Below are 21824 nucleotides of genomic sequence, written 5' to 3'. Positions count from 1 at the left end.
TGAGAGCCACCAACAGCTCCGTGTGAGTGAGCCCGGACGGGCGGGGGACTGTGTGGGGAGGGGCCATGGCCCAGGCCGTGCTGGAGAGCCTGCACGCCGCAGAGCAGCCCCACACGAGAGGCAGAGACGAGCTGCAGCCTTTGGAGTCAGTGGGCATCGGAGCAGCCCGTGCAGGGCTGCCATGCGTGTGAGTTACCCCACGGACTCGCAGGGAGGACTGGTGTGGAGTTCACCCGTCCTGAGGAGGGACAAACGGCAGAAGCTCTCGGAAACCGACTAACTGAACCCCCCACTGCCTGCCCCCCCGAACCGTTCGGGGGGGGCAAGGTAAAAACACCGGGATCAGGGCTCTGAGCCCGGGAAGAGGGGAGGGGTGGCAAGAAGGTGTTCTTAAAAAGGCTGGTTGGACTCTTCATTGATGTATTACTCTGGGTTGTTTCATTTTGGTTATGTTTTGGTTGATTTTGCATTAAATTATTTTCTGTTTTCTTCCCCAAACCGAGTGGCCTGGTCTGTTTTGTCCTGAACCTTAAGCGGCAATTAAGCCCTCCCTGCCCTCGAGCAATCCTCAGCCTCTTCGGTACTCGAGGCTAATCGTGGCCTTTGTTCCCTGATGGGCCTAAACCACGACAACATCACATCACATCTGGGTTTTGTAACGGGACTCTGTGACATCAAAGACCACCTGGGCGCTTCCATGGGGCTGTGTGACATCACAGCTCATGTGGGCATTGCAGAAGTCTTGTGACACATCACAGCACATCTGAGAACTGCTACTGCGCTCTTTGCTATCACAGCTCATGTTCGCAATGCAACGAGGCTGTGTAACACAACAGCACATCTGGGCTTTGCAGCAGGGCTCTGTGACATCCCAGCACATGTGGGCACTGCAACTGTTTCCTGTGACATCACAGTACATCAGAGCTCTGTAAAAAAGAAATGTGTGACATCTGAGCACATTTGGGCTTTGCCGTGGCACTCTGTGACACCACAGCACTTCTCAGCACTGCCACAGTTCTCTGGGACCTCACAGCATATCAGAGAACTGTTGTGTGACATCACAACACACATCAGACTCAATGGTCTTAAAGGTCTTTTCCAGCTGCAATGATTCCATAGGTCTATGAGCTGTTGCACAGCCGTGGAGCTGAGGTGCTGAGGGACAGGGGTTGGTGATGGGCTCGGCAGGCCGAGGCTGGTGATTGGACTTAATGATCTCAAAGATCTTTTCCAACCCAAAGGATTCTTTGATTCAATGATTCTATGTCAGGATGGAAATGTCTGTGTCAGCAGGAATCTTCCCCAGGGACCAGAGGCCCTTGCAGACCCTGAGCCCGCTGTCCCCAAGACGTGCCCCTTCCCCACTGTCACGTCTTTGTGCTCTGATCCCCCCCAGTCAGCCTCGGGGACAGTCCTTGACCCTTGGGCAGCCTGGCACCAGCTCTGGCCCAGACCCCCAAGGGATTTTAATCAGAACAAAGAGGAGGCACAGCCTGAACACAGGACACTGAAGGCAGAGGAAATGGCTGGCAAGGGCCGAGGGCTCCCTGGAGCTCAGGGCTCTCCCAGCCGCACAGCTCCCTCCTCCCTCCCAGCTGCTCCCAGCCCCACGGCAGTGACGGGCTCTCCTGGCCCGGGGATGGGCCACCCTTGTGCCCTGAGCTGCGGTGTCACGGCCTCGCTGTCCTCAGGGGGATGTGCCAGGGACACCTCTTGGGCATCGTTGTAGCTCCAGCTCTCTGGGCACAGGCACTGGGCATCTCCCTCAGCTCCAGGGGCCCCGGCACTGCTCTGGGAGCACAGCTATGTCTCTGCAAAGCAGCAAGGCAGGCTGTAGCACATTTGGACATCTCCTTCCTTCCTTCTCCTCACCACTTCAGAGATGCTGAGCCCTGTCCCTCATTCTCATCCCCATCCCCTCACCTCCAGGTGCGTCCCTGGGCCCTGCTCCCTCCTCCGCTGCCCTGGGCACTTCCCAGCCTCTGTGCCCAAACACAAGGTCCTCCCCAGGGTCAGAAACCTCCCTGGCATCATCATAGCCATCTGCTGGGCCACCTCTGGGCAGGACAGGGACATCTGGAAGCAGAAAGGAGCCGAGGTTGTTGAGAAGATGCATAGTGCAGAGAAGAGGACGGGAGGAAGCACAGGGACACGGGGCTCAGACACTGGTGGCTACAGCGGCACAGGAGATCCCCATCTGCTCCCCAACTCTGATGGTGGCACTCAGGGGCACCACTGTCCATCCCGAGTCTGCAGGGATGAGACATCAACCCCTTCCTGCCCCCCACTACCTCGTGCTGACCCCAGACCATCTTCCTCCTCGCTGTCCATGTGATGGAGCTGCAGTTTGGTCAGGGACCCCTCCAAATAGGAGCCTGGAGAGGGGACCCACAAAGCCAGGGCTGAGTGGGGAGGAGGGCCCAGGACTGACCCTCTGCCCTGGGACAAACCCAGCTGGGGTGGGCAGAGCTGATGGGGAGGAAGCTTCTGTCCTGGGCCAGGACGTCTCTGTTCTCCCCACATTGCTGCAGGGACCTTGGGCCTGGGGGCTGCAGGGAGTCAGCTGCAGGTGGGGACCAGGGGACAGAGTGCCCAGGGATGGACCCAGACCCACCTGATGGGCTGAATCTCGCCTGCTCCTCCCACACAGGGCTATAACCGATCTCCTGGTACACGGCCTCAGGGAAGGGCTCCAGGGCTGTCTGGGAGCCTGTGGATAGAGGCCGCTCTGGCTCACGGACAGGCAGCTCCCACCTTCCCTCCCCTCTGCAGCTGCCCCTCTCTGCCCCATGGATCCACAGCACAGCCCCTGCACTGCCACGGGGAGCTGAGGGCTGGGCAGAGGAGCAGCCTGGGGCCTGACACCACGGGGATGGACCCTGCTGCCCTGCATTCCTCCTGTGCCCATCTGCCCCAGCCCAGCTCTGGCCACTTCTGGCCCCATCCCCAACTCCCCCGTGTCGGGACTCTCTTCCCCTGGCTGCTGCTGGCCCATCATCAGGCAGTCAGTGGCACAGCAGCAGCACACGCCTGTGCCCCCAGCTCTGCCTGTGCTGACACACACACCCCACAGCGCCCTGGCCCTGCCAAGAGGCACCTTCCCGTGGCAGCGTGGGGCAGGACCCACCTCTGCGCTCAGCCCTGGCGCTGAGCACTCTCCAGGCCAGGAGGGCCAGCAGCAGGGAGACAAGGGCTCCCAGGATCATGCACATGATGACGGGCAACGAGACGCTTCTGCTGCTGGTCGGGCGGCCCCGAGTGGGATCTGCACAGGCAGCGACACACAGAGGGAAGCACCAGGCCAAGGAGCAGTGGGGGGCTGGAGTACCCAGCCCTGACCCCCATCATACTGTGGGCAACTCACAGCCCTCCCCACCCCCGGCACCCATAACCCGCTGCCTCCTCTTGGGAGTTTCACCCCCAGTGAGGATCCCCTTCCCTCTGGCTGGGTCACAGCCCTGCCCCGAGGAGACTCGTTGCTGATGGGAAGGACACGTCACCTGCTCAAGGGGTCGGTGCTGCTGTCCCGGACGCAGCTGCAGAGGAGGAGAAGGAGAGATGAGCTGAGAGGGGGGTACGTGGGTACCAGGAGCCTCCACCCTTACCTGGCCTGTGTGTGCAGACACCCCTGGCACAGCCCCCCTGAACCACCCCTTCCACAGGGCTGCTCAGGGGGCTGCGACAGAGCCCAGGGCCCTGCTCTGGGCCTTGGCCAGGGCAGCACCAGCAGCCTGGGAGTTCAGAGACTCATTGGATAGTGGGGGTTGGAATGGATTTCCAGAGCTCATCCAGCTCACATCCTGCTACAGCAGGTTCCCCTCGCTCAGGGGGCAGAGGAACGTGACCAGGTGGGCTTGGAGAAGGAGCCTCCACACCCTCCTTGGGCAGCCTGGGCCAGGGTTCCCTCACATTAATAGTGTAAGAGCTTCTCTTTGTGTTTTAGTGGAGCTTTTTGTTTTGCAGCTTTTGTCCATTACCCCTTGTCCTGTGACTGGACATTGCAGAAAAAATGTCACCCCATCCCCCTGACACCCACCCTTTAGGTACTTGTCAGTGTTAATGAGATCTCCCCGAAGCCTCCTGCAGACTAAACAGCCCCAGGCCCCACAGCCTTTCCTCATAAGGAAGATATTCCAGTCCCCAGATCATCTTGCTGGCCCTGCACTGGCCTCTCTCCAGCAGCTCCCTGTCCCTCTGCAGCTGGGGTGCCCAGAACTGGACATAGGACTCCAGATGACGCCCCACCAGATATGGCAGAGCAGAGGGGGAGTAGAATCTCTCTCGACCTGCTGCCCACCCTCTTCCTGATGCCCTCAGGATACCATTGGCCTTCTTGCCCACGAGGGCATGTTGCTGGCTCATGTTCAGTTTATCAACCAGGACTCCAAGGTCCAGAAGTGCCCCTGGGGCTGCAGAGCCTGGCCGGGCAGCAGCTGGAGGACATCCAGCCCCACAGAAGCTGCTGCCCACATGGGACCAGGCTGCCATGCTCTGCAGGAACAGCCTCGCTCTCCAGAGCTCTGAGGGCAGGATGGGACCTGCCCCAGCTCCATGCAGTGCCCCGGGCAGAGCTGCAGCCCCTGCACTCACCCGCGCAGCGCACAGCCGCGTCCTCCTTGTGCCGGCAGAGCCCGCGGTCCCCGGGCCAGGCCCAGCAGTGCTGCAGAGCCGCCTCTGTGCCCTGACACTCCACCTGCTCCAGCCAGATGGGGCCCGTGCCCTCCCCAAAGGCAGCCTCAGGCAGGGCGGCCATGGCGGGCCCACAGCCCAGCTGCCTGCAGGCCACCTCGGCATCCTGCACGTCCCACGCGTCGTTGCACACCGTCCCCCAGGAGCCGCGGTGCCACAGCTCCACCCGGCCCGAGCAGCCGTCCTCTCCTCCCACGGCGCGGATCCTCTCCCTGTCTGCAGGAGGCAGAGAGCTGCTGGGGCAGCAGGACGGTGGGCACAGCCCTGCCAGGCCAGAGGGGCAGCAGAGGAGCAGCTCCCTACCTGTGCAGCTCGTGGCGTTGGGGCACGCAGAGCCCGGGGTTGGGGTCATTTTGGGCCGTGTCCCTGCAGAAGGAGATCAGAGAATCATGGAGTCATGGAATCATTTGGGTAGGAAAAGCCCCTGAGGCTGCTGGAGTCCCAGTCCTCCCCTTACCCTGCCCATCCCACCACTGACACACGGCCCTCAGCACCTCAGCTTTGGGATCCCTCCAGAGATGAGGACTCCCCCACCTCCCTGGGCAGCCTGGTACAGGGGCTGACAAGCCTCTCAGGGAAAAAGTTCTGCCTCAGCTCCAATCTCAACCTCCCCTGGGGCAACTTGAGTCTTTTTCCTCTTGTCCTGTCACTCATTACTGGAGAGAAGAGACCGACCCTAACATCACTCCATCTCCTGGCAGGGTTTTGCACAGACTACTCCTGTCTCATCTCAGCCTCCTCTTATCCAGGCTCAACTCCCTGATTCCCTCAGCCCCTCCCCAGCACCCTTGTGCTCCAGCTCCCTTCCGTGCTCCTCTGCCCGGCTCTGGCCACGCTGCAGCCCCTCAGTGTCCCTCTGGCAGTGAGTGAGGGGCCCAACACTGAACACATCCCTCGAGCTGCAGCCTCACCAGAGCCCAGCACAGGGGACAATCCCTGCCCTGCTCCTGCTGCCACCCCAGTGCTGATCCCAGCCAGCAGGGAGGAATTGCTGGGTGGATCCTGGTGCCCGTGCAGCTCAGAATTACCACGGCAGGTGATGTGGGTCACATCTCGCAGCTCGTCGCACGACCGCGGGTTCCAGGGATCGGAGGGACACAGCCAGAAGGAGCCGTGTCTCTCCTCACACTCCACACGGTCCAGCCAGGCGGGGCCAGACAGTCTGCCCCGTGGCCCTTGTGTATCCAGAGTCCCTTCCTTCCCGCAGCCCAGCTCCTCGCACGCCAGTGACACCGTTTTGGGGGTCATGGAGTTGGAGCAAACGCTGCCCCAAGTCCCGTTGTAGAAAACCTGCAGGCGGCCGGAGCAGCCGTCGCTGTTCTCCAGCCTCAGAGCCGTGAACTCTGGGAGGAAAGGCCCCAGAGGGGAAGGGGCTGGTCTGGGGCTCTGGGAGCAGGGACAGCCCAGCTCCCCCCAGCCGCTCAGCCGGGCAAAGTGCCCCTTTGCAGCCACCGGCACAGACACGTCTGTGATGGACACACGGCCCTGCCCTGGGCCATGGCGGAGCAGCACAGGGAGCCCGGGGCACGGAGGGGACCCTGCGTGGCCGTCCCTGGGCTGGGCTGGGGCGGGAGCTCAGAGGCAGCCAGGAACAGTTTGTGCCCTGGGCCCTGGACTCCCGCCACACACCTGAGCAGACGGCTCCGGCGTCCTCTTTGTGCCCGCAGTCGTGCCGCCCCCAGGGCCCGGCCGGGCAGTCCCAGAGAGCGGCTTCGGCCCCGGAGCAGTTGACGCCGTCCAGCCAGATGTGCCCGGAGCCCTCCCCAAAGGCGGCAGAGCCCGGCGCCCGCACGGCCCCTCCGCAGCCCAGCTGCCGGCACACGACGGCGGCATCGGGCAGGTCCCAGCCGTCGTCGCAGACGCTGCCCCAGCTGCCCTGGGAGTAGATCTCCACTCTCCCGGCGCAGCGCCCGGGCCCGTTCGTCAGCCGCACGCGCCGGCTCCCTGCGGCGGGGACGGAGCACAGATGGCGGCGGGGGCCGACTGCCCACCCACCCTGTGCCCCGGGGGGCCTGTGGGGACACTCACCCTGGCAAACCACCCCCACGTCCTCCACGACCCCCGCTGCCGGCCAGGAGACGTTGCAGAGGCTCAGCTGGGCCTCGTGCCCCTGGCACCGCACCCCTCGCAGCCCCACGGGGCCCGTCCCTCGCTCGGCCTTGGGCGGGTTGTAGGCCGTCTCTGCCTCTCCGCACCGCAGCTGCCGACACGCCACATGGGCCTCTGCCACGTCCCACTGCTCAGACAGGACTCTGCCCCACGTCCCGTGCTGGAAGATCTCCACTCGCCCGGCGCACCGGCTCCCTCCCCCCACCAGCCGCAGGGACCCGGAGCCAGCGGGGCCTGGGGAGTCGTGGAATCACCAATCATGGACTCACACAACCCTTTGGGCTGACGGGAAAAGCCCCTGAAGCTGCTGCAGCCCCAGTCCTGCCCTCACCCTGCCCAGTCCAGCACTGACCCACGGCCCTCAGCACCTCAGCCCCACGGCTTTGGGATCCCTTCAGGGCTGGGCACTGCCCCAACTCCCTGGGCAGCCTGGCACAGGGGCTCACACCCCTCTCATAGAAAAAGTTCTGCCCCAGCTCCAACCTAACTAATGAATGACAAGACAGGAGAAAACAGGCTCAGGCTTCCCTAGAGCAGGTTGAGATTGGAGCTGAGGTGCTGGGTCAGTGGTGGGTTTGGCAGGGTGAGGGCAGGACTGGGACTGAAGCAGCTTCAAGGCCTTTTCCAACCTAAACCGTTGGTTCTCTGCTGGAGATGGGCCCTGGCAGCCAGTGTCCCTGGCAGGGAGCAGAGCTGAGGAGTCTGCCCCAGCAGAAAGGACAGCTTTGGGGCTGGTGCTCACCAGAAGCCCCAGCCTGGCTCTGTGCCTCACCCCCTGCTCTGCTGCTGCTGCTGCTGGGGGCAGCCAGGCAGCCCCGTGGGGCTGAGATCATGCCTGGGGCTATTTCTGTGTTGCTGGGACAGGGCTGTCTGCAGCCAGAGGGGTGGTTTGAGCCCCACAGCCCTGTCCCGCACCCAGCACCCTGGGGAACATCAGAGGAGCCTGAGCCTGGAGGTGGCCCTTGGGGCTGCCCTGGGGGGCAGGGACAACGTCTCTCTGCAGCCCTCAGGGCTTCTGCAGGGGGAAATGCAGCCTGGGCCTGCCCCAGGTCCCCTGCCTTGGGCTGCTGTCATGCCAGGAGACAAAGGAGCGAATCCAGGGTTTGCCAGCCCTCACCTGAGCAGACGACAGCAGCAGCATCCTCATGGGAGCACGGGGAGGCCCCCAGCATGGTCACTGGGCACTGTCCCAGGTGGGCTTCAGTCCCACTGCAGCGGGACGAGTCTCTCCAGACGGGGCCCGTTCCTCTCCCAAAACTCCCTCCTCTGGGAAGGGACACGGCAAAGCCACAGCCCAGGCGGCCACAGAGGACGTGGGTGTCGGAGAGGTGCCAGCGGGAGGCACAGAGGCTGCCCCAGGTCCCCTGCACGTGCAGCTCCACCCTCCCCTCGCACGCCGTGCTGCCGTTCACCAGCCTGAACCCTGCAAGCACAGAGACAGAGAACAATGGAAGGGGATGGGCTTGTGCTCTGGCTCCTTCAGGAGCTGGGGAGAGGCCAAATGGAGGAGAACTGCCATCCTCCTCTTCCATCTCTTCCTGCATCATTGTGGGGATGCAAACCCCACATCAGCCCCTCTGTCCTCAGGCCCAGCACGGTCCCTGCCCCGCTGCCCTGTCCCCAGCACATCCCTGGTGTTTTACACCCCAGTGAGAGTCCTTACGTGTGCAGTTGAGCCAAGTAGCAGCTCTGGGGGTGCAGAGCTGGTCTCTGGGGGGGGCCCTGGGGCAGAACACAAGGGAAGATTCATTCCCTGCACACTGCAGCGCTCTGTCCCACATGGCACCGGTGCTGGCTCCGTCACGAGCTGCCCCTTGGATGTTCAGGGCTGCCCCACACTGCAGCTCCCTGCAGACCACAGCAGCAGCTCTGGCACCAAAGGCTGAGGCACAGACACTTTTCCACTTCTCCCCATCATGGATCTCCACGTGTCCTGAGCAGTCGTTGTCCCCTCCGACCAGCCGGACAAACCCTAGAGCAGACAAATCCCCTGTGAGTTCCCAGAGCCTGTTGGCAGTTACCTGCCCTCATCCCACCTCATCTCCAAGGAGGCCACAAAGTGCCCCACAAGCCCCCCAGGAGCTCCCAGTGGGTGCCGCTGTCACAAACACACCAGGAACAGTTCTGGGCTGCAGCAGCTCCCAGGGTAAGGACGGGCACTGAGGACAGTGCAAGTGCTGGCAAAGCTCCTGTGGCACAGGGCAGCTGGGGCTGGGGTAGGCAGGAAAGGTGCAGCAACAGGTCACCCCAACTGCATGGGGTGTGTCCCTGTGGGCTGCAGCTCAGGGGTCACCCTGGCAGAGGAATAAGGTACCAATAAAGTCCCTTGTTGTCTCCTGCCATTCCCCAGGGCTGTGGGTGGCTGCATGAGACAATGTGGGTGCCTCTGGCATGGTGGCAGCTGGTCCGTGGCCATGCCAGACTGGTCCTGGCTTAGTGGGAGGAGGAAGATGGGAACTGAGACACAATGGGGCAGGGAGGAGGTAGGCCAGGCACCTACTGAGAGTGGGCTGAGCAACCTCAGGGTCCAGGTTTGTGGTGAGAACCCGGGCTGGGTTCCTATTGCCCGTTGTCGGAACAGGAGACACCAGCAACACCAGCTGCAGCATGGCAATGTGACCAGCCAGCCTGGACCCTGCTCTCACACACACTCATTGCTCCTGGAGGGCACAGCCAGGTCTCTTTCTGGCCCCTTACCTGAACAGCTCACTCCAGCATCCCAGCTGTGACCACAGTTGTTCTCACCCCATCCGCTGTGTGTACAGTTTAATAGGGCAGACTCGGAGCCACGACACAAAACATAATCCAACCAAATGGGGCCAGATCCTGGCCCAAAATGTGCATTCCCAAAAGCTCGAACAGCAGACCCACATCCCAGCTGCTTGCAAACCACTGCAGCATCTTTCAAGTCCCAGTTGACACTACAGACAGTTCCCCACTGTCCCTTGTGTTCCACCTCCACTCTCCCAGCGCAGCGGCTGCCGCCATCCACCAGCCTCAACTCTGCAGCCCCTGAAACGCCAACACGGGGCTGGTCAGGAGAGCACTGAGCTCCAGATTACAGCTCTGGGGTCCCCCCTGCCCAGCCAGAGGTAAAAGCACCTGAGGGACAGCCCTCCCCATCCTGGGCTGTCCCTGGGGCAGTCTGGGGGTCCCTTTTCTCCCCAGCTCTGCAAAGGGCTGAGGCTGCCCAGCAGCAGATCTGCTGTACCATTCACAGCCCCACAGCCTGCAGCACATCCCCACTAATTCAAACCCCCCTTTCCCATGCCCCCTCTCTCCTCCCCAGCACAGCAACCTCTGTATGGCCCCGTGCCCCAGCCCCACACCTCCCTCTCCCACCCACACAGGCACAGCATCGACTCCCTTGAGCACCTTCTGCCCCTCGTCCCAGCGGCACCCGTGAAGAAACCGAATTGCCAGAGGTATCCCGATGAGCACGCTGGTGCCCACTGGCCCTGGCTGTGGGACAAGGGAGCCAGCACTTACCCCTGCACAGCTGCAGCCCGAGGAGCAGCCACAGCACCCGAAGCCACAGAAGACCCTCCGTGCCCATCCTGAGCCTCCTGCCCCGCGGGCACAGCCCTGCTGCTCCCCACTCCCCGGCACAGCTCCCACACCCTCGTGGGGCTGCTGCTGATGGCAGGGTGAGATCTCTGAGAGATGCCAACGCAGCTGCAGGAGCCAAGCCAAGCAGCAGCACCTTTTGAGATGAGATCAGGAGCTCTCTCCCCTCTGACACAGCTCAGCCCGCCAATGAGCTTCTCCAGTGCCCTTCATGCCCATATATGAGGGACACCACGGTCCCAATGCGGGTGCCACGGCTGCTGCCATGGGGCAGAGTTATGGGCCGAGGCAGGCGCAGAGGGGAAATGGGTCTCCAGGCCCTCGACTGGGAGCACTGGGAGCACTGGGAGCACTGAGCATCCCCAGGGCTACACTCATCAGAGAACCCACAAGGGCAGTGTCCAGCAGCCCCCGAGCTGTGGGGCTGCACTGGCTCTGTGTCGGGGTGGAAAGGGAACAGCCCCTGCCCTGCTGCAGCCCCTGTGGGACAGCCCTGGGCTGGGGGCAGAGCTGCAGCCCCGGCCTGCAGGAACATCCCTCCTGGAGAGCCTCAGGACAGGGCCCCGGCAGGAGCCGCGCTGGGACACGTCCCCAGCCCGGCAGCAGGAGAGGCCCCAGCGTGTCCCCAACCGTCCCCGTGTCCCCCAGGGGTCGTTGTTCCCTGCAGGCAGATGCATCGGGAGCTGCAGCTGCAGCTGCACAAACCGCAGCCCCCGCGGCCTCGCAGCACTCGCTGCGCTTCCCCCACAGCGCCCGGCCAGGAAGCCTGAGGTTTCCTCCTGGCACCCAGCCCAGGCACAGCCCCGCGGGGCCCCGACACACCCCCAGCCCCACTGCTCCTGCCGGGGCTGCTCCTTCGGCCTCGCAGAGACGCCAATCGCAGCTCCTGGCCCCTGGGACGGCCTCGCTGCACACGGATGCTCCACACTGAGCCCCACGGCCATGGGGGACACTGCAGGGATGTCACCTCACACCCACATACAGGCACCCCTGACATGTTGTTCCCACTTTCTCACTCCCTTCTGCTACAGCAGCTTCTTCCCCTTCTCCAGTCCGTCCATCACAGAGGCCTTACCTCCATCACTCACTGGCCAGGCTTTGGGCAGCAGCGGGTCCAGCCCAGAGCTGACTGGCCCTGGCCCTGGCAGGTACAGGGGAAGCTCTGGAAACACCTCCTGCTCAACAACCACCTGCAGCTGCTCAACAACTTGGGCAACTTCATCAACAGGTTGCGTGCCAGGCTGGCAGGGGGCTGCTCCTCGTGCCCAGGCTGTGCTCTCCTCACACTCTGCTCCCCCCGTTTCACAGAGCGAGCGTGTTTGTGTGTAAGTTCTTTGGTAGCATCATCCCTGACACGATCTAGACCCCAGATGACAAGAGGGTCTTGGTCCGTGTCACCCTTGAACTGCACCAGTGCCACCAGCTGCTGGAAAAAGCCCAGTAGATACCCAAAAATCTTGAGGCTGGTCACAAGAGCTGGGGGAGGAGTGGTGATCCCCCAGAGTGCTGATCAATGGCACAGAGTCCAGTTGGAGGCCTGTGGCCAGTGGAGTTCCACAGGGGTGGGTTCTGGGGCCAGTCTTGTTCAACATCTTCATCAACCACCTGGATGAGGGGACAGAGGGACCCTCAGCAAGTTCCCTGCTGGCACCAAACTGGGAGCACTGGCTGATTCCCCAGAGGCTGTGCTGCCATTCAGCAGGATCTCAATCAGCTGGAGAGTTGGGCAGAGAGGAACCTCCTGAGGTTCAACAGGGACAAGGGCAGAGTCCTGCAGCTGGGGAGGAACAACCCCCTGCACCAGGACAGGCTGGGGGTGACCTGCTGGAGAGGGAGCCCTGGCCCAGGCTGTGCAGGGAGGGTGTGGAGGCTCCTTCCTTGGAGCTCTTCAAGACCCACCTGGACACTGTTCCCGTGTGACCTGATCTAGGTGGGACCTGCTTCTGCAGGGGAGTTGGGCTGGATGATCTCTACAGGTCCCTTCCAAGCCCACCATGCCGTGATTCTTTGATACTCATTGAATTACAGACGGTCTCATTAGCTACAAAATACATCTTTATTAAAACCAGAAACAGACTTGAACCCACAGAGGGGATGGAAGAACACAGAACCAGGCGGAAAAGAGGGCAGGGAGGAAAAGGCAGACACAGCAGGGGAGTGAAGCCTGGAAGGGAAACAAACACACAGCAAAAGCCCCAGCAGTGGCAAGACTGAGGTCTGGGCCAGCTGGTTGGGGAACTCCAGGGGTAGGAGTTCTTCTTCAAGAGCTGCTCCTCAAGGAAGCTGCTGCCCAGGCCGTGCTCCAGCTTCCCAGCAGTGCCGTCTGGGTTGAGCTCCATCCCGCCACGTGGCCAGAGGGGCAGGGAAGGGAGAGAACCTGCCACAAGTACCCCAGATTCCCCTGCTTTCTATCCCATGGGCAAACACTGGCTTCTGTGAAAAGCTGCTGCAAGTATCCCCTGTGGGCTTTAGGAGGAGCTTCCATTTAAACATAAGGAACATATTTCCCTGTTAATGTGAGGGAGCCCTGGCCCAGGCTGCCCAGGGAGGGTGTGGAGGCTCCTTCTCGGCAGGTTTCCAAACCCACCTGCACACGTTCCTGTGCCCCTGACCAAGCAGAACCTGCTTTAGCAGGGGGTTGGGCTGAAAGATCTCTAAAGGTTCCTGACAAGCCCCATCATTCTGTGACTCTGTGGTGGGCAGCCAGGCCCTGCCTCCAGTTGCCACAGTCACAGCCGGACGCGGCCTTCCCTGCAGAGCCCCACACAGCCCAACACAGCCACATCACTTCACAGGCATCACACAGTCACAGGATCATTTCAGCTGGGAGAGACCTTTCAGCTCTTGGAGTGCAGCCTTTGTCCCAGCCCCATCACCCACCAGCCCATTTCCCTCAGTGCAACACCCACCCGGCTCTGAAACCCCTCCAGGGACGGTGACTCCAGCAGCTCCCTGGGCAGCTGTTCCAAGGCCTGCCAGTCCTGTCAGCAAAGAAATTCCTCCTCACATCCAGTCTGAACCTCCCCTGGCACAACTTGAGGCTGTTTTCCTCTTCTTCTATTGCTTGTTATCAGGGAGAACAGACTGACCCTCACCTCGCTGCAGCTTCCTTTCAGGTAGATGTAGAGAGTGAGAAGGTCTCCCCTGAGCCTTCTTTTCTCCAGGCTAAACAGCCCCAGTCCCCCCAGCCCTTCCTCATCTGAGACGTGCTCCAATTCCTTTCCTAGCTTGGTACCTGCTTCTGGATCCTCTCCAGCACCTCCATGTCCTTCTTGTAGAGAGAGACCCTGAACTGAGCACACTATTGGAGGTGCAGCCTCACCAAAGGCGAGTCCAGGGCAATGATCAGCTCCCTGCTCCTGCTGACAACACTGTTCCTGATCCAGGCCAGGGTGCCCTTGGCCTTCTTGCCCACCCTGGATGACTGAATGCATCCAGCTGGGAAGCTGAAGCTCATTAGTGACGCTTCAGCAGCAGGATTTGGGTTAAAACTGGGCTTTCTGGGAAGAATGAAGCATTTCTTACACCAGGCACAGCCCTGCTCTCTGTGCCCTTGCCCATTCACACCAGCTGCCCAACGGGAGCCTGAAACACAACAGTGGATGAAAAGGAAACAATCACTTTGGGGATGGGTCTCACCTGTTTTCATTTCTTTTTCCTTCTTGGACATCTTGCCTGTCTCTTCCGTGACCTTGGCATCTCCCTTCTCACACAGGCAGAGAACCGAGGCGCCGGCGCTGGCCGCTTCCACCACTGCCCACAGGGCCCCTGAAACACAAACACAGAGCACATCAACAACCAGCAACCTGCAGGATCTGGCTGTCTCCTAAAAGAGGACAAGGCTCTCAACTCAGATCATCAAGAGAAAGGGGCTGGGGACAGTCAGACACCCCACTGGAATGAGGCTTGGAGAAGGTTTTCACAGCTCCAGCTGGAACACTGCACAGGGACTCACAAAGTTTACCCCCAGATGTTTCCAAACCCTCCCAGCTTCTCTTTCTGTGAGCACCTTGGTTTTTGCATGAGGCTGGTTTGGGAAGTGCCTCTGCTGGGGGCTGTTTCTGTGACTGATGGTGTGTGGTTTAGGGGAAAGGGATGGCTCTGAGCAGGAGGGTGCTGACAACACCCAGTGAGAGCACAAAGCCTTGCACCTACCCAACAAATCACCAACACAACTCCTTTTGTCACCTTCCCGTGTGCTACAAGCAACAAAAAGGGAGAATTAGACTTGCAAGTACAGATAAAACCCCAGTGGAGGGAGTTCAGAGGGTAGCAGCACAGAAAGAGGTGAGGGTAGGACACGTCCAACTGAACCAGCATGAAGAGGAACAAAGAGCTGTGCCCACCACATGAACCCAAGGAGCAGACAGCACTGACCAAGAGCCCCCTCCCACTGATGGCCCTCACGGGGCTTCCTTTAGGGAATCCAAAGCCCTTTATACCACTGAAAACACTCGACTTATATGACAACCCGTGGGGCTTCCAACTTTTCACCACAGTTGTGTGTTTGCTGCCCCCAGACGTGCTCACACCACCCGTGAGGGAAAAGCGGCAGCAGAGACACTGAGCCAAAGTTGCAACCTCCCGTCCCAAAAGGAAGCCAGGCCAGAGGCAGCCGCCCCACAGCCCCGTGGCTCCTTCCTGAGCTGCAACCACCGTCCCCTCCAGAGAGGTGGCTTCAGAAGAAATCCCCAAGTCAGCTGCTGGAGAGAGGGACCCGGCGCTACCGATGCGATTCCAGGGGGGCTCCAGGAACCCTTTCAGCTGCTGTCACCCCTCTCTGGGGCTGAACTTCCTCCCCCTCCCCCGCCATGGGACCGCATCAAGCAGCGTTTAAACACAACAGCGCGAAGGAAATAATGCGGGGCGGGGGAAGAGCGGGACACAAAGTGTTTGCGGTGAGTGAAGCGTGTCCCAGGCAGCTGCCAGCGCCGGGGCCGCCTCCCCCGGGACTCCCCGCCGCAGAACGGGGCCCAGCCCGGTCGTTCCCGGCTGCCCGGGGCTCGTCCCGCTCCGCCGCGGCTGCCCGGTTGCAGCGGGAGGCGGCGGCGGGGAAGCGGGAGCGGGTCAAACCCCGAACAAAAGAGCGGAGCGGGGCAGCGCCGGGGCGGGCCGCGGGCGGCAGCCCCCGCCGGGCCCGGGCCCCGCTCCCGCTTTCCCCCGCGGCACGGAGGGACGGCGCGGCCCCGCCTCCCCCCGCCCCGCTCCGCGCCGCCGCCGGGGCCCGAGGAGCCGCCGCGGAGCCGCGTTCGGCCGCCTCCCCCGCACCGGCGCCCGCGGGCGGCTCTCGGGCTCCCGGGGCCTCGCCGCCCGCCCCGGGCCCGCCGCCGCCTCCGCCCGGCCCCGCCTCACCGGACACCCCCGGCCCGCTGCGGAGCCCCCTCCCCGCCGCCCTCCCGCCGCCCCCCGGCCCGCCCGCGGCCCGCGCTCACCGCCGGCCACGCGCCCCCCATCCTGCGCTCGCTCGCCGCCCGGCGCTCAGCCGTGGGGAGCTCGGCCGCCTCCTCCTCGCCCGACACGGCCGGAGCCGCCTCCGCCGGGACCCCCGGGAGCAGCCGCCGGCGCCGCCCCCGCGCTGAGAGACCCCAGCAGCGCGAGCGGGGCGGCGGCGCGGGCTCCGCGCGGGGCACGCTGGGACCACGACTCCCGGCAGGCACCGCGGCTCCCGCCGGCGGCTTTGCGCGACAGCGAGGCGCGGGCGCTGACGGGAAATGGAGTCCGCGGGGCGGCCGCGGGGAAACGGCGCCTGTCCCGCGGCTGCCGGTGCTGCCGGTCCCGCTCCCGCCCCGCAGCATCATCACCTCTGGGCACAGGCGTAAGAATCGCCCGAGGGTGGCAGCTGGAATGGCCGTCACTAAAAAGAGTCACAGAACGGTGGCAGTTGGAAGGGACCCCTAAAGCTCATCCAGCCCAACCCCCATCTCAGGCGGGTCCCACCTAGATCAGGTCACACAGGAGCGTGTCCAGCTGGGCTTGGAAACCTGCCGAGAAGGAGCCTCCGCAGCCTCCCTGGGCAGCCCGGGCCAGGGCTCCCTCAGCTCAGCAGGGAAATGGCTTTTGCTCATGTTTCAATGGCACATTTTGTGTTGCAGCTTCTTTCCATCAGCCCTTGTCCTGTCACTGGATACAACAGAACAAAAGTGCTGCCCCAGCCCCCTGACACCCACCAGTGACATATCTGTCAGTATTAATGAGAACCCCCTGCAGTCTCCTCTTACCTAAACAGCCCCAGGGCCCGCAGCCTTTCCTCCTGACACACATGTTCCATCCCCTCAGCATCTCAGTAGCCCTGTGTTGCCTCTCTCCAGCCGTTCCCTGTCTCTCTGGACCTGGGGACTCTGCCCTTACTCCTGGTGACCCTCAGCAGGTTCCTCTCTGCCCAACTCTCAGCCTGTCCAGCTCTCACTGACTGGCAGCACAGCCTCTGGGGAGTCAGCCAGTGCTCCCAGTTTGGTGCCATCAGAGAGCTCACTGAGGGTCCCTCTGTCCCCTCATCCAGGTCCTTGATGAAGGCGTTGAACAAGACTGGCCCCAGAACCCATCCCTGTGGAACCCCACTGGCCACAGGCCTCCAACATGAGAGTGACAGGGCAGTGGAACAGGCTGCCCAGAGGAGTTGTGGAGGCTCCTTCCTTCGAGGTCTTCAAGACCCTCCTGGACATGTTCCTATGCCACCTGATCTAGGTGACCCTGCTTCTGCTGGAGGGTTGGACTAGATGATCTCTAAAGGTCCCTTCCAACCCCTACCAGTCTATTATTCTATGATTCTATGATTCTACGTCTTTTAATGTCACAGAGCACTGTGTCAGTGCCCAGTGGTGATGTGACGTCACAGAACCCCGCTGCAGTGCCCTGGTGTGCTGTCATTTCACGGAGCACTGCTGCAGTGCCAAGATGCTCTATGATGTCACAACGCCCCCTTCCAGTGCCTACATATGCTGTGATGTCACAGAGCACTGGTGCAGTGTTGAGATATGCTGTGTTTTCACAGAGCACTGTAGCAATGTGCAGTTGTGACATGAAGTTATACAGCACTGTTTCAGTGCCCACGTGTGCTGTGATGCCAGAGAGTCCCGTTTCATTGCTAGGATATGATATTATGTCTTAGAGCACTGCTACAGTGCCCAGACGTCCTGTGATGTCACAAAGCACTATTGCAGTGCCCGGATATGCTATTATATATCACAGCAGTGATGGAGTGCCCAGATGTCTTGCAATGTCACAGAGCACTGTTGCAGTGCCCAGTGGTGATATGAAATCACAAAACCCCGCTGCAGTTCCCTGGAGTGCTGTGATTTCACGGAGCACTGTTGCAGTGCCAAGATGTTCTATGATGTCATACAGCCCCCTTCCAGTGCCTAGATATGTTATGATGTCACAGAACACTGGTGCAATGCCTAGTACTGCTGTGATGTCATAGAGCACTGTAGCAATGTGCAGTTTATTTGATGTTATAGAGCAGTGTTGCAGTGCCCACATCTGCAGTGATACCACAGAGTCCCATTCTAGTGCCCACATATTATGTGAACTCATGAGCACTACTACCATGCCCAGACATCGTGTGATGTCACAGAGCACTATTGCAGTGCCCAGATATGCTATTATATATCACAGCAGTGATGCACTGCCCAGATGTCTTGTAATGTCACAGAGCACTGTTGCAGTGCCCAGTGGTGATGTGATATCACAGAATGCCACTGCAGTGTCCAGGAGTGCTGTGATTCCACGGAGCAATGTTGCAGTGCCAAGATGTTCTATGATGTCATACAGCCCCCTTCCAGTGCCTAGATATGTTATGATGTCACAGTGCACTGGTGCAGTGCCTAGTACTGCTGTGATGTCATAGAGCACTGTAGCAATGTGCAGTTGTGATGTTATACAGCACTGTTGCAGTGCCCACATGTGTAGTAATGCCACAGAGTCCTGTTTCAGTGTCCAGATATGCTATTATACATCAGAGCACTGCTACGGTGCCCAGACGTCCTGTAATGTTACAGAGCACTTTTGCAGTGCCCAGATGTGCTGTCATGTCACACAGCCCCGCTGCAACGCCCAGATGTGCTTTTCTGTTACAGAATCACGTTGCAGTGTTCACATGTGCTGTGATGTCACACAGCACCGTTGCAGTGCCCAGTGGTGATGTGACGTCACAGAATCCCGCTGTAGTGTCCTGGAGTGCTGTGATTTCACAGAGCACTGTTGCAGTGCCAAGATGTTCTATTATATCACACAGCCCCCTTCCAGTGCCAAGATATACTACGATGTCACAAAGCACTGTTGCAGTGTTGAGATATGATGTCACAGAGAAATGTAGCAATGTGCAGTTGTGATATGATGTTACAGAGCACTGTTGCAGTGCCCACCTTTACTGTGATGCCAGAGTCCCATCAATGCCCAGATATATTGTGAAGTCATAGAGCACTGCTACAGTGCCCAGACGTCCTGTGTTGTCACAGAGCACTTTTGCAGTGACCAGACGTGCTGTCATGTCACACAGCCCCGCTGCAAAGCCCAGATGTGCTGCTGTGTTACACAGTCCTGTTGCAGTGTGCACATGTGCTGTGATGTCACAGAGCACTGGTGCAGTGCCCAGTGGTGATGTGATGTCATAGAACCCCGCTGCAGTGTCCTGGAGTGCTGTGATTTCACAGAACACTGTTGTAGTGCAGAGATATTCTGTGATGTCACACAGCCCCCTACCAGTGCCTACATATGCTGTGATGTCACAGAGCACTGGTGCAGTGTCGAGATATGCTGTCACAGAGCATTGTAGCAATCTCCAGTTATGATATGACGTTAAAGAGCACTGTTGCAGTGCCCACATGTGCTGTGATGCCACAGAGTCCCGTTTCAGTGCCCAGATATTATGTTATGTCTCAGAGCACTGCTACAGTACCCAAATGTCCTGTCGTGGTTTGGCCCAGCCAGCACAGCAGCACCACGACAGTCTCTCGCTCAGTGCCCCCATTCACCCCCATCCTCGTTAGGACGGCAGAGACCTCAGCGAAATGGGAGTAAAAAGATAAGCAAGATTGTTTTGGATTAAGACAAGGGCAGGGAGGGCTCGCTGTCAATTACAGTTCCAGGCAAAACAGACTCCAGTGCTCGACTGAGAGAGGAAAATAGGAAAGTTTATTCCACAAGAAACAGAACGGAATAAAAGCAAAAAGGGAGCAGGATGATGAATATTACAACTGGCACTTTAAGATCTCTCTCCCCCATCCCTCCTTTCTTCCCCATCCCATTTCACTGCTCCTGATATCTCTACCTCCTCGCCTCTCAATGGCTCAGGGGGGCAGGGAATGGGGGATGTGCTCAGTCTCTCATAGATGGGCTCTGCCGCTTCTGTCTTCTCAGATGAGGACTGTGGAGAAAAAATGAGGGAGCATGGACATGGATCCTGGGGTATAATGTTAGGCCTGATGGGGCAAGGCAATCTGAGTTCTAGTTATACGAATTTAATGCACAATCAAGACCAGAGTCAGAGCCATGGTTAAAGCAGTTGCTGTCACGCAGACAGCAGGCCGCTTTCTCTTCTCTCTTTCTCTCGGGCTGTTTTCAGCTAACGAGCTAACAGCTCAAGGTGGAAAACAACTACGGGGGAAAAACAAGATGGGAAAATGTGAGGGAGCTTGCTTATGGCAGAAACCACAGGTAGGATGAACACAAGAATGTAATCTATTAGCTGCTGTTGCTGAGCTAGCTTTGAAGCTGCTGTGTATATAAGTTAGAGCCTGCTCTCAATAAAGAAGATTTCTGCTATCACTCACATTGAGTAGGACTGATTTCTTCCCACCCAGCTGAGAATCGGACCCTGGGTTGATCGCCGCATGAAGTAGGCTTCAAGCCTGGGTTTTTCAGACTTAGCGTCTGGTTTCAGACTTAGGGTCTGGTTTCAGGCTTTGAGCCTGGGTTTTTCAGGCTTTGTGCCTGGGTTTCAGGCTTCGAGCTTGGTTTCAGGCTTTGTGCCTGGGTTTCAGGCTTCGAGCCTGGGTTTCAGGCTTTGAGCCTGGGTTTCAGGCTTCGAGCCTGGTTTCAGGCTTCGAGCCTGGGTTTTTCAGGCCAAGAGCCGAAAACTTCGCGGCATATGGCGCCCAACGTGGGGCCATCACTGGGTGTTACCGGGTAAGGAGCCTGCCTGTGGGGAGCTGAGACTTGAAAATCCGGAGGCAGAGGCAGTCGTCGGAGGAAGCCTGCCGGACCCCAAGCAGAGGTTGCTGTACCCGGGGGAGTGACTACAGGTTGCGGTGAGACGAGGATCCGACAACATGGAAAAGGAGGCAGCACTCTCACTTTTACATTGCTTGTTAGAAAAGCAGGGGGTGGACTTTAAACTGACCGATTTGTCTGGTCTGCTTGTACATGGTAATTGTAAAGGCTTTTTTAAGGACTCTGAGAAATATTTTGATGAGGAGGAGTGGAGAGCATATGGGACTTGTCTTTGGGACTTAGTTATAGACGAAGATAAGACTGCTCGGAAACTGATAAAACCATGGAGAGAAGTAATTAACTGTTTGAAAAAGTATAAGTTGGAAAAGGATTTGGCCGCTGCTGTAACTCAGCGGCTTGATATGCCTGAGACTGTAGCCGAATCAACAGCTGGACTGTTTGGTATCAGGACTAATTATATCTCACCTCCCTTTTCTGGTGAGTGGCGAGAAATTGGAAACCTTCTCTGGGAAGCCACTATTAATGGTGATAAGGACAATAGTAAGATCAGTAAAAATTTAGGTCTCGTTTGGAGAGACGTGATAAATACTTTAAAAGAAATGCAAGCAGAACAGCGTGTGGCCATGGCTGCAGCCCAGGCGTTGACTGTTGCGCCGAGGCTGAAGGAGACAGACAAGGGAACGGACAGGTTCCTGCAGGAAGTATTAAAGAAACTGGAGTGACAAGAGACCATGGAAACACAGCCTGTCGCCACTGAAAGCCATCCCGGTGCCGCCCAGCGCTGAGCGGGGCGTGCTGAGAGAAAAAAAGAAAAGAAAGAAAAAAGAAAAAGGTTCTTCTCTACACAAGAGTTTTTACAAAGTCAGAGAGGCGAAGGGGCTTCAGAGCAGAGCCCCAGCGGGACAGCTGCTTCCCATTCGAGCCCAGCCCGCCGAGTTACCCCTGGGACGACTCGCAGGGGAATGCCGAGCGGGCGGAGTCGGGCGGGGATGCAGCGCAGGATGATCAGAGGAGAGTGGGGGAGCGCGACCCCGTGTTAGACTGGGCACCATCGGGCATGTGAGGGGAGACAAAGAAAACACGGGAGAGAGTAACAGCGGCTGCGCCGCCGGCGCCGGGGACGGCACGGAGTGAGCCAGACCCCCCCCGCCCCTTCCATCCGCAGCCGCCGCCGCGCAGCCGCTTCCCGCGCCCGGTCAGTGTCTCCGGAGCCCCCCACACACATCGCACCGACACCGCCGGCCCCGGCCCTCACGGACCGCTGGGCTCGTCCTTTCCATCCTCAGTCC

At 59.8% G+C, this 21824-nt stretch overlaps 1 protein-coding gene across 1 annotated transcript in view; it reads right to left on the bottom strand.

Annotated features, from left to right (window-relative positions):
- Positions 1–2158: 2158 nt before the first annotated feature.
- The window catches only part of LOC133629445 (scavenger receptor cysteine-rich type 1 protein M130-like), a 121427-nt gene continuing 101761 nt past the window's right edge, over positions 2159–21824 (bottom strand). The window contains 11 exon segments of the mRNA XM_062020077.1: positions 2159–2250; positions 2292–2375; positions 2615–2710; positions 3128–3265; positions 4591–4897; positions 5647–6032; positions 6319–6685; positions 6812–7032; positions 7916–8221; positions 8585–8770; positions 9496–9810. Of these exon segments, the coding sequence (XP_061876061.1) occupies positions 2159–2250; positions 2292–2375; positions 2615–2710; positions 3128–3265; positions 4591–4897; positions 5647–6032; positions 6319–6685; positions 6812–7032; positions 7916–8221; positions 8585–8770; positions 9496–9810 (2498 nt within the window).

The sequence above is a fragment of the Colius striatus genome, unplaced genomic scaffold, assembly GCF_028858725.1.
Source record: "Colius striatus isolate bColStr4 unplaced genomic scaffold, bColStr4.1.hap1 scaffold_45, whole genome shotgun sequence".
NCBI classification, from domain to species: domain Eukaryota; kingdom Metazoa; phylum Chordata; class Aves; order Coliiformes; family Coliidae; genus Colius; species Colius striatus.
Note: the sequence above shows the minus strand (reverse complement) of the source record. Positions and strands in the feature narration are given on the sequence as shown.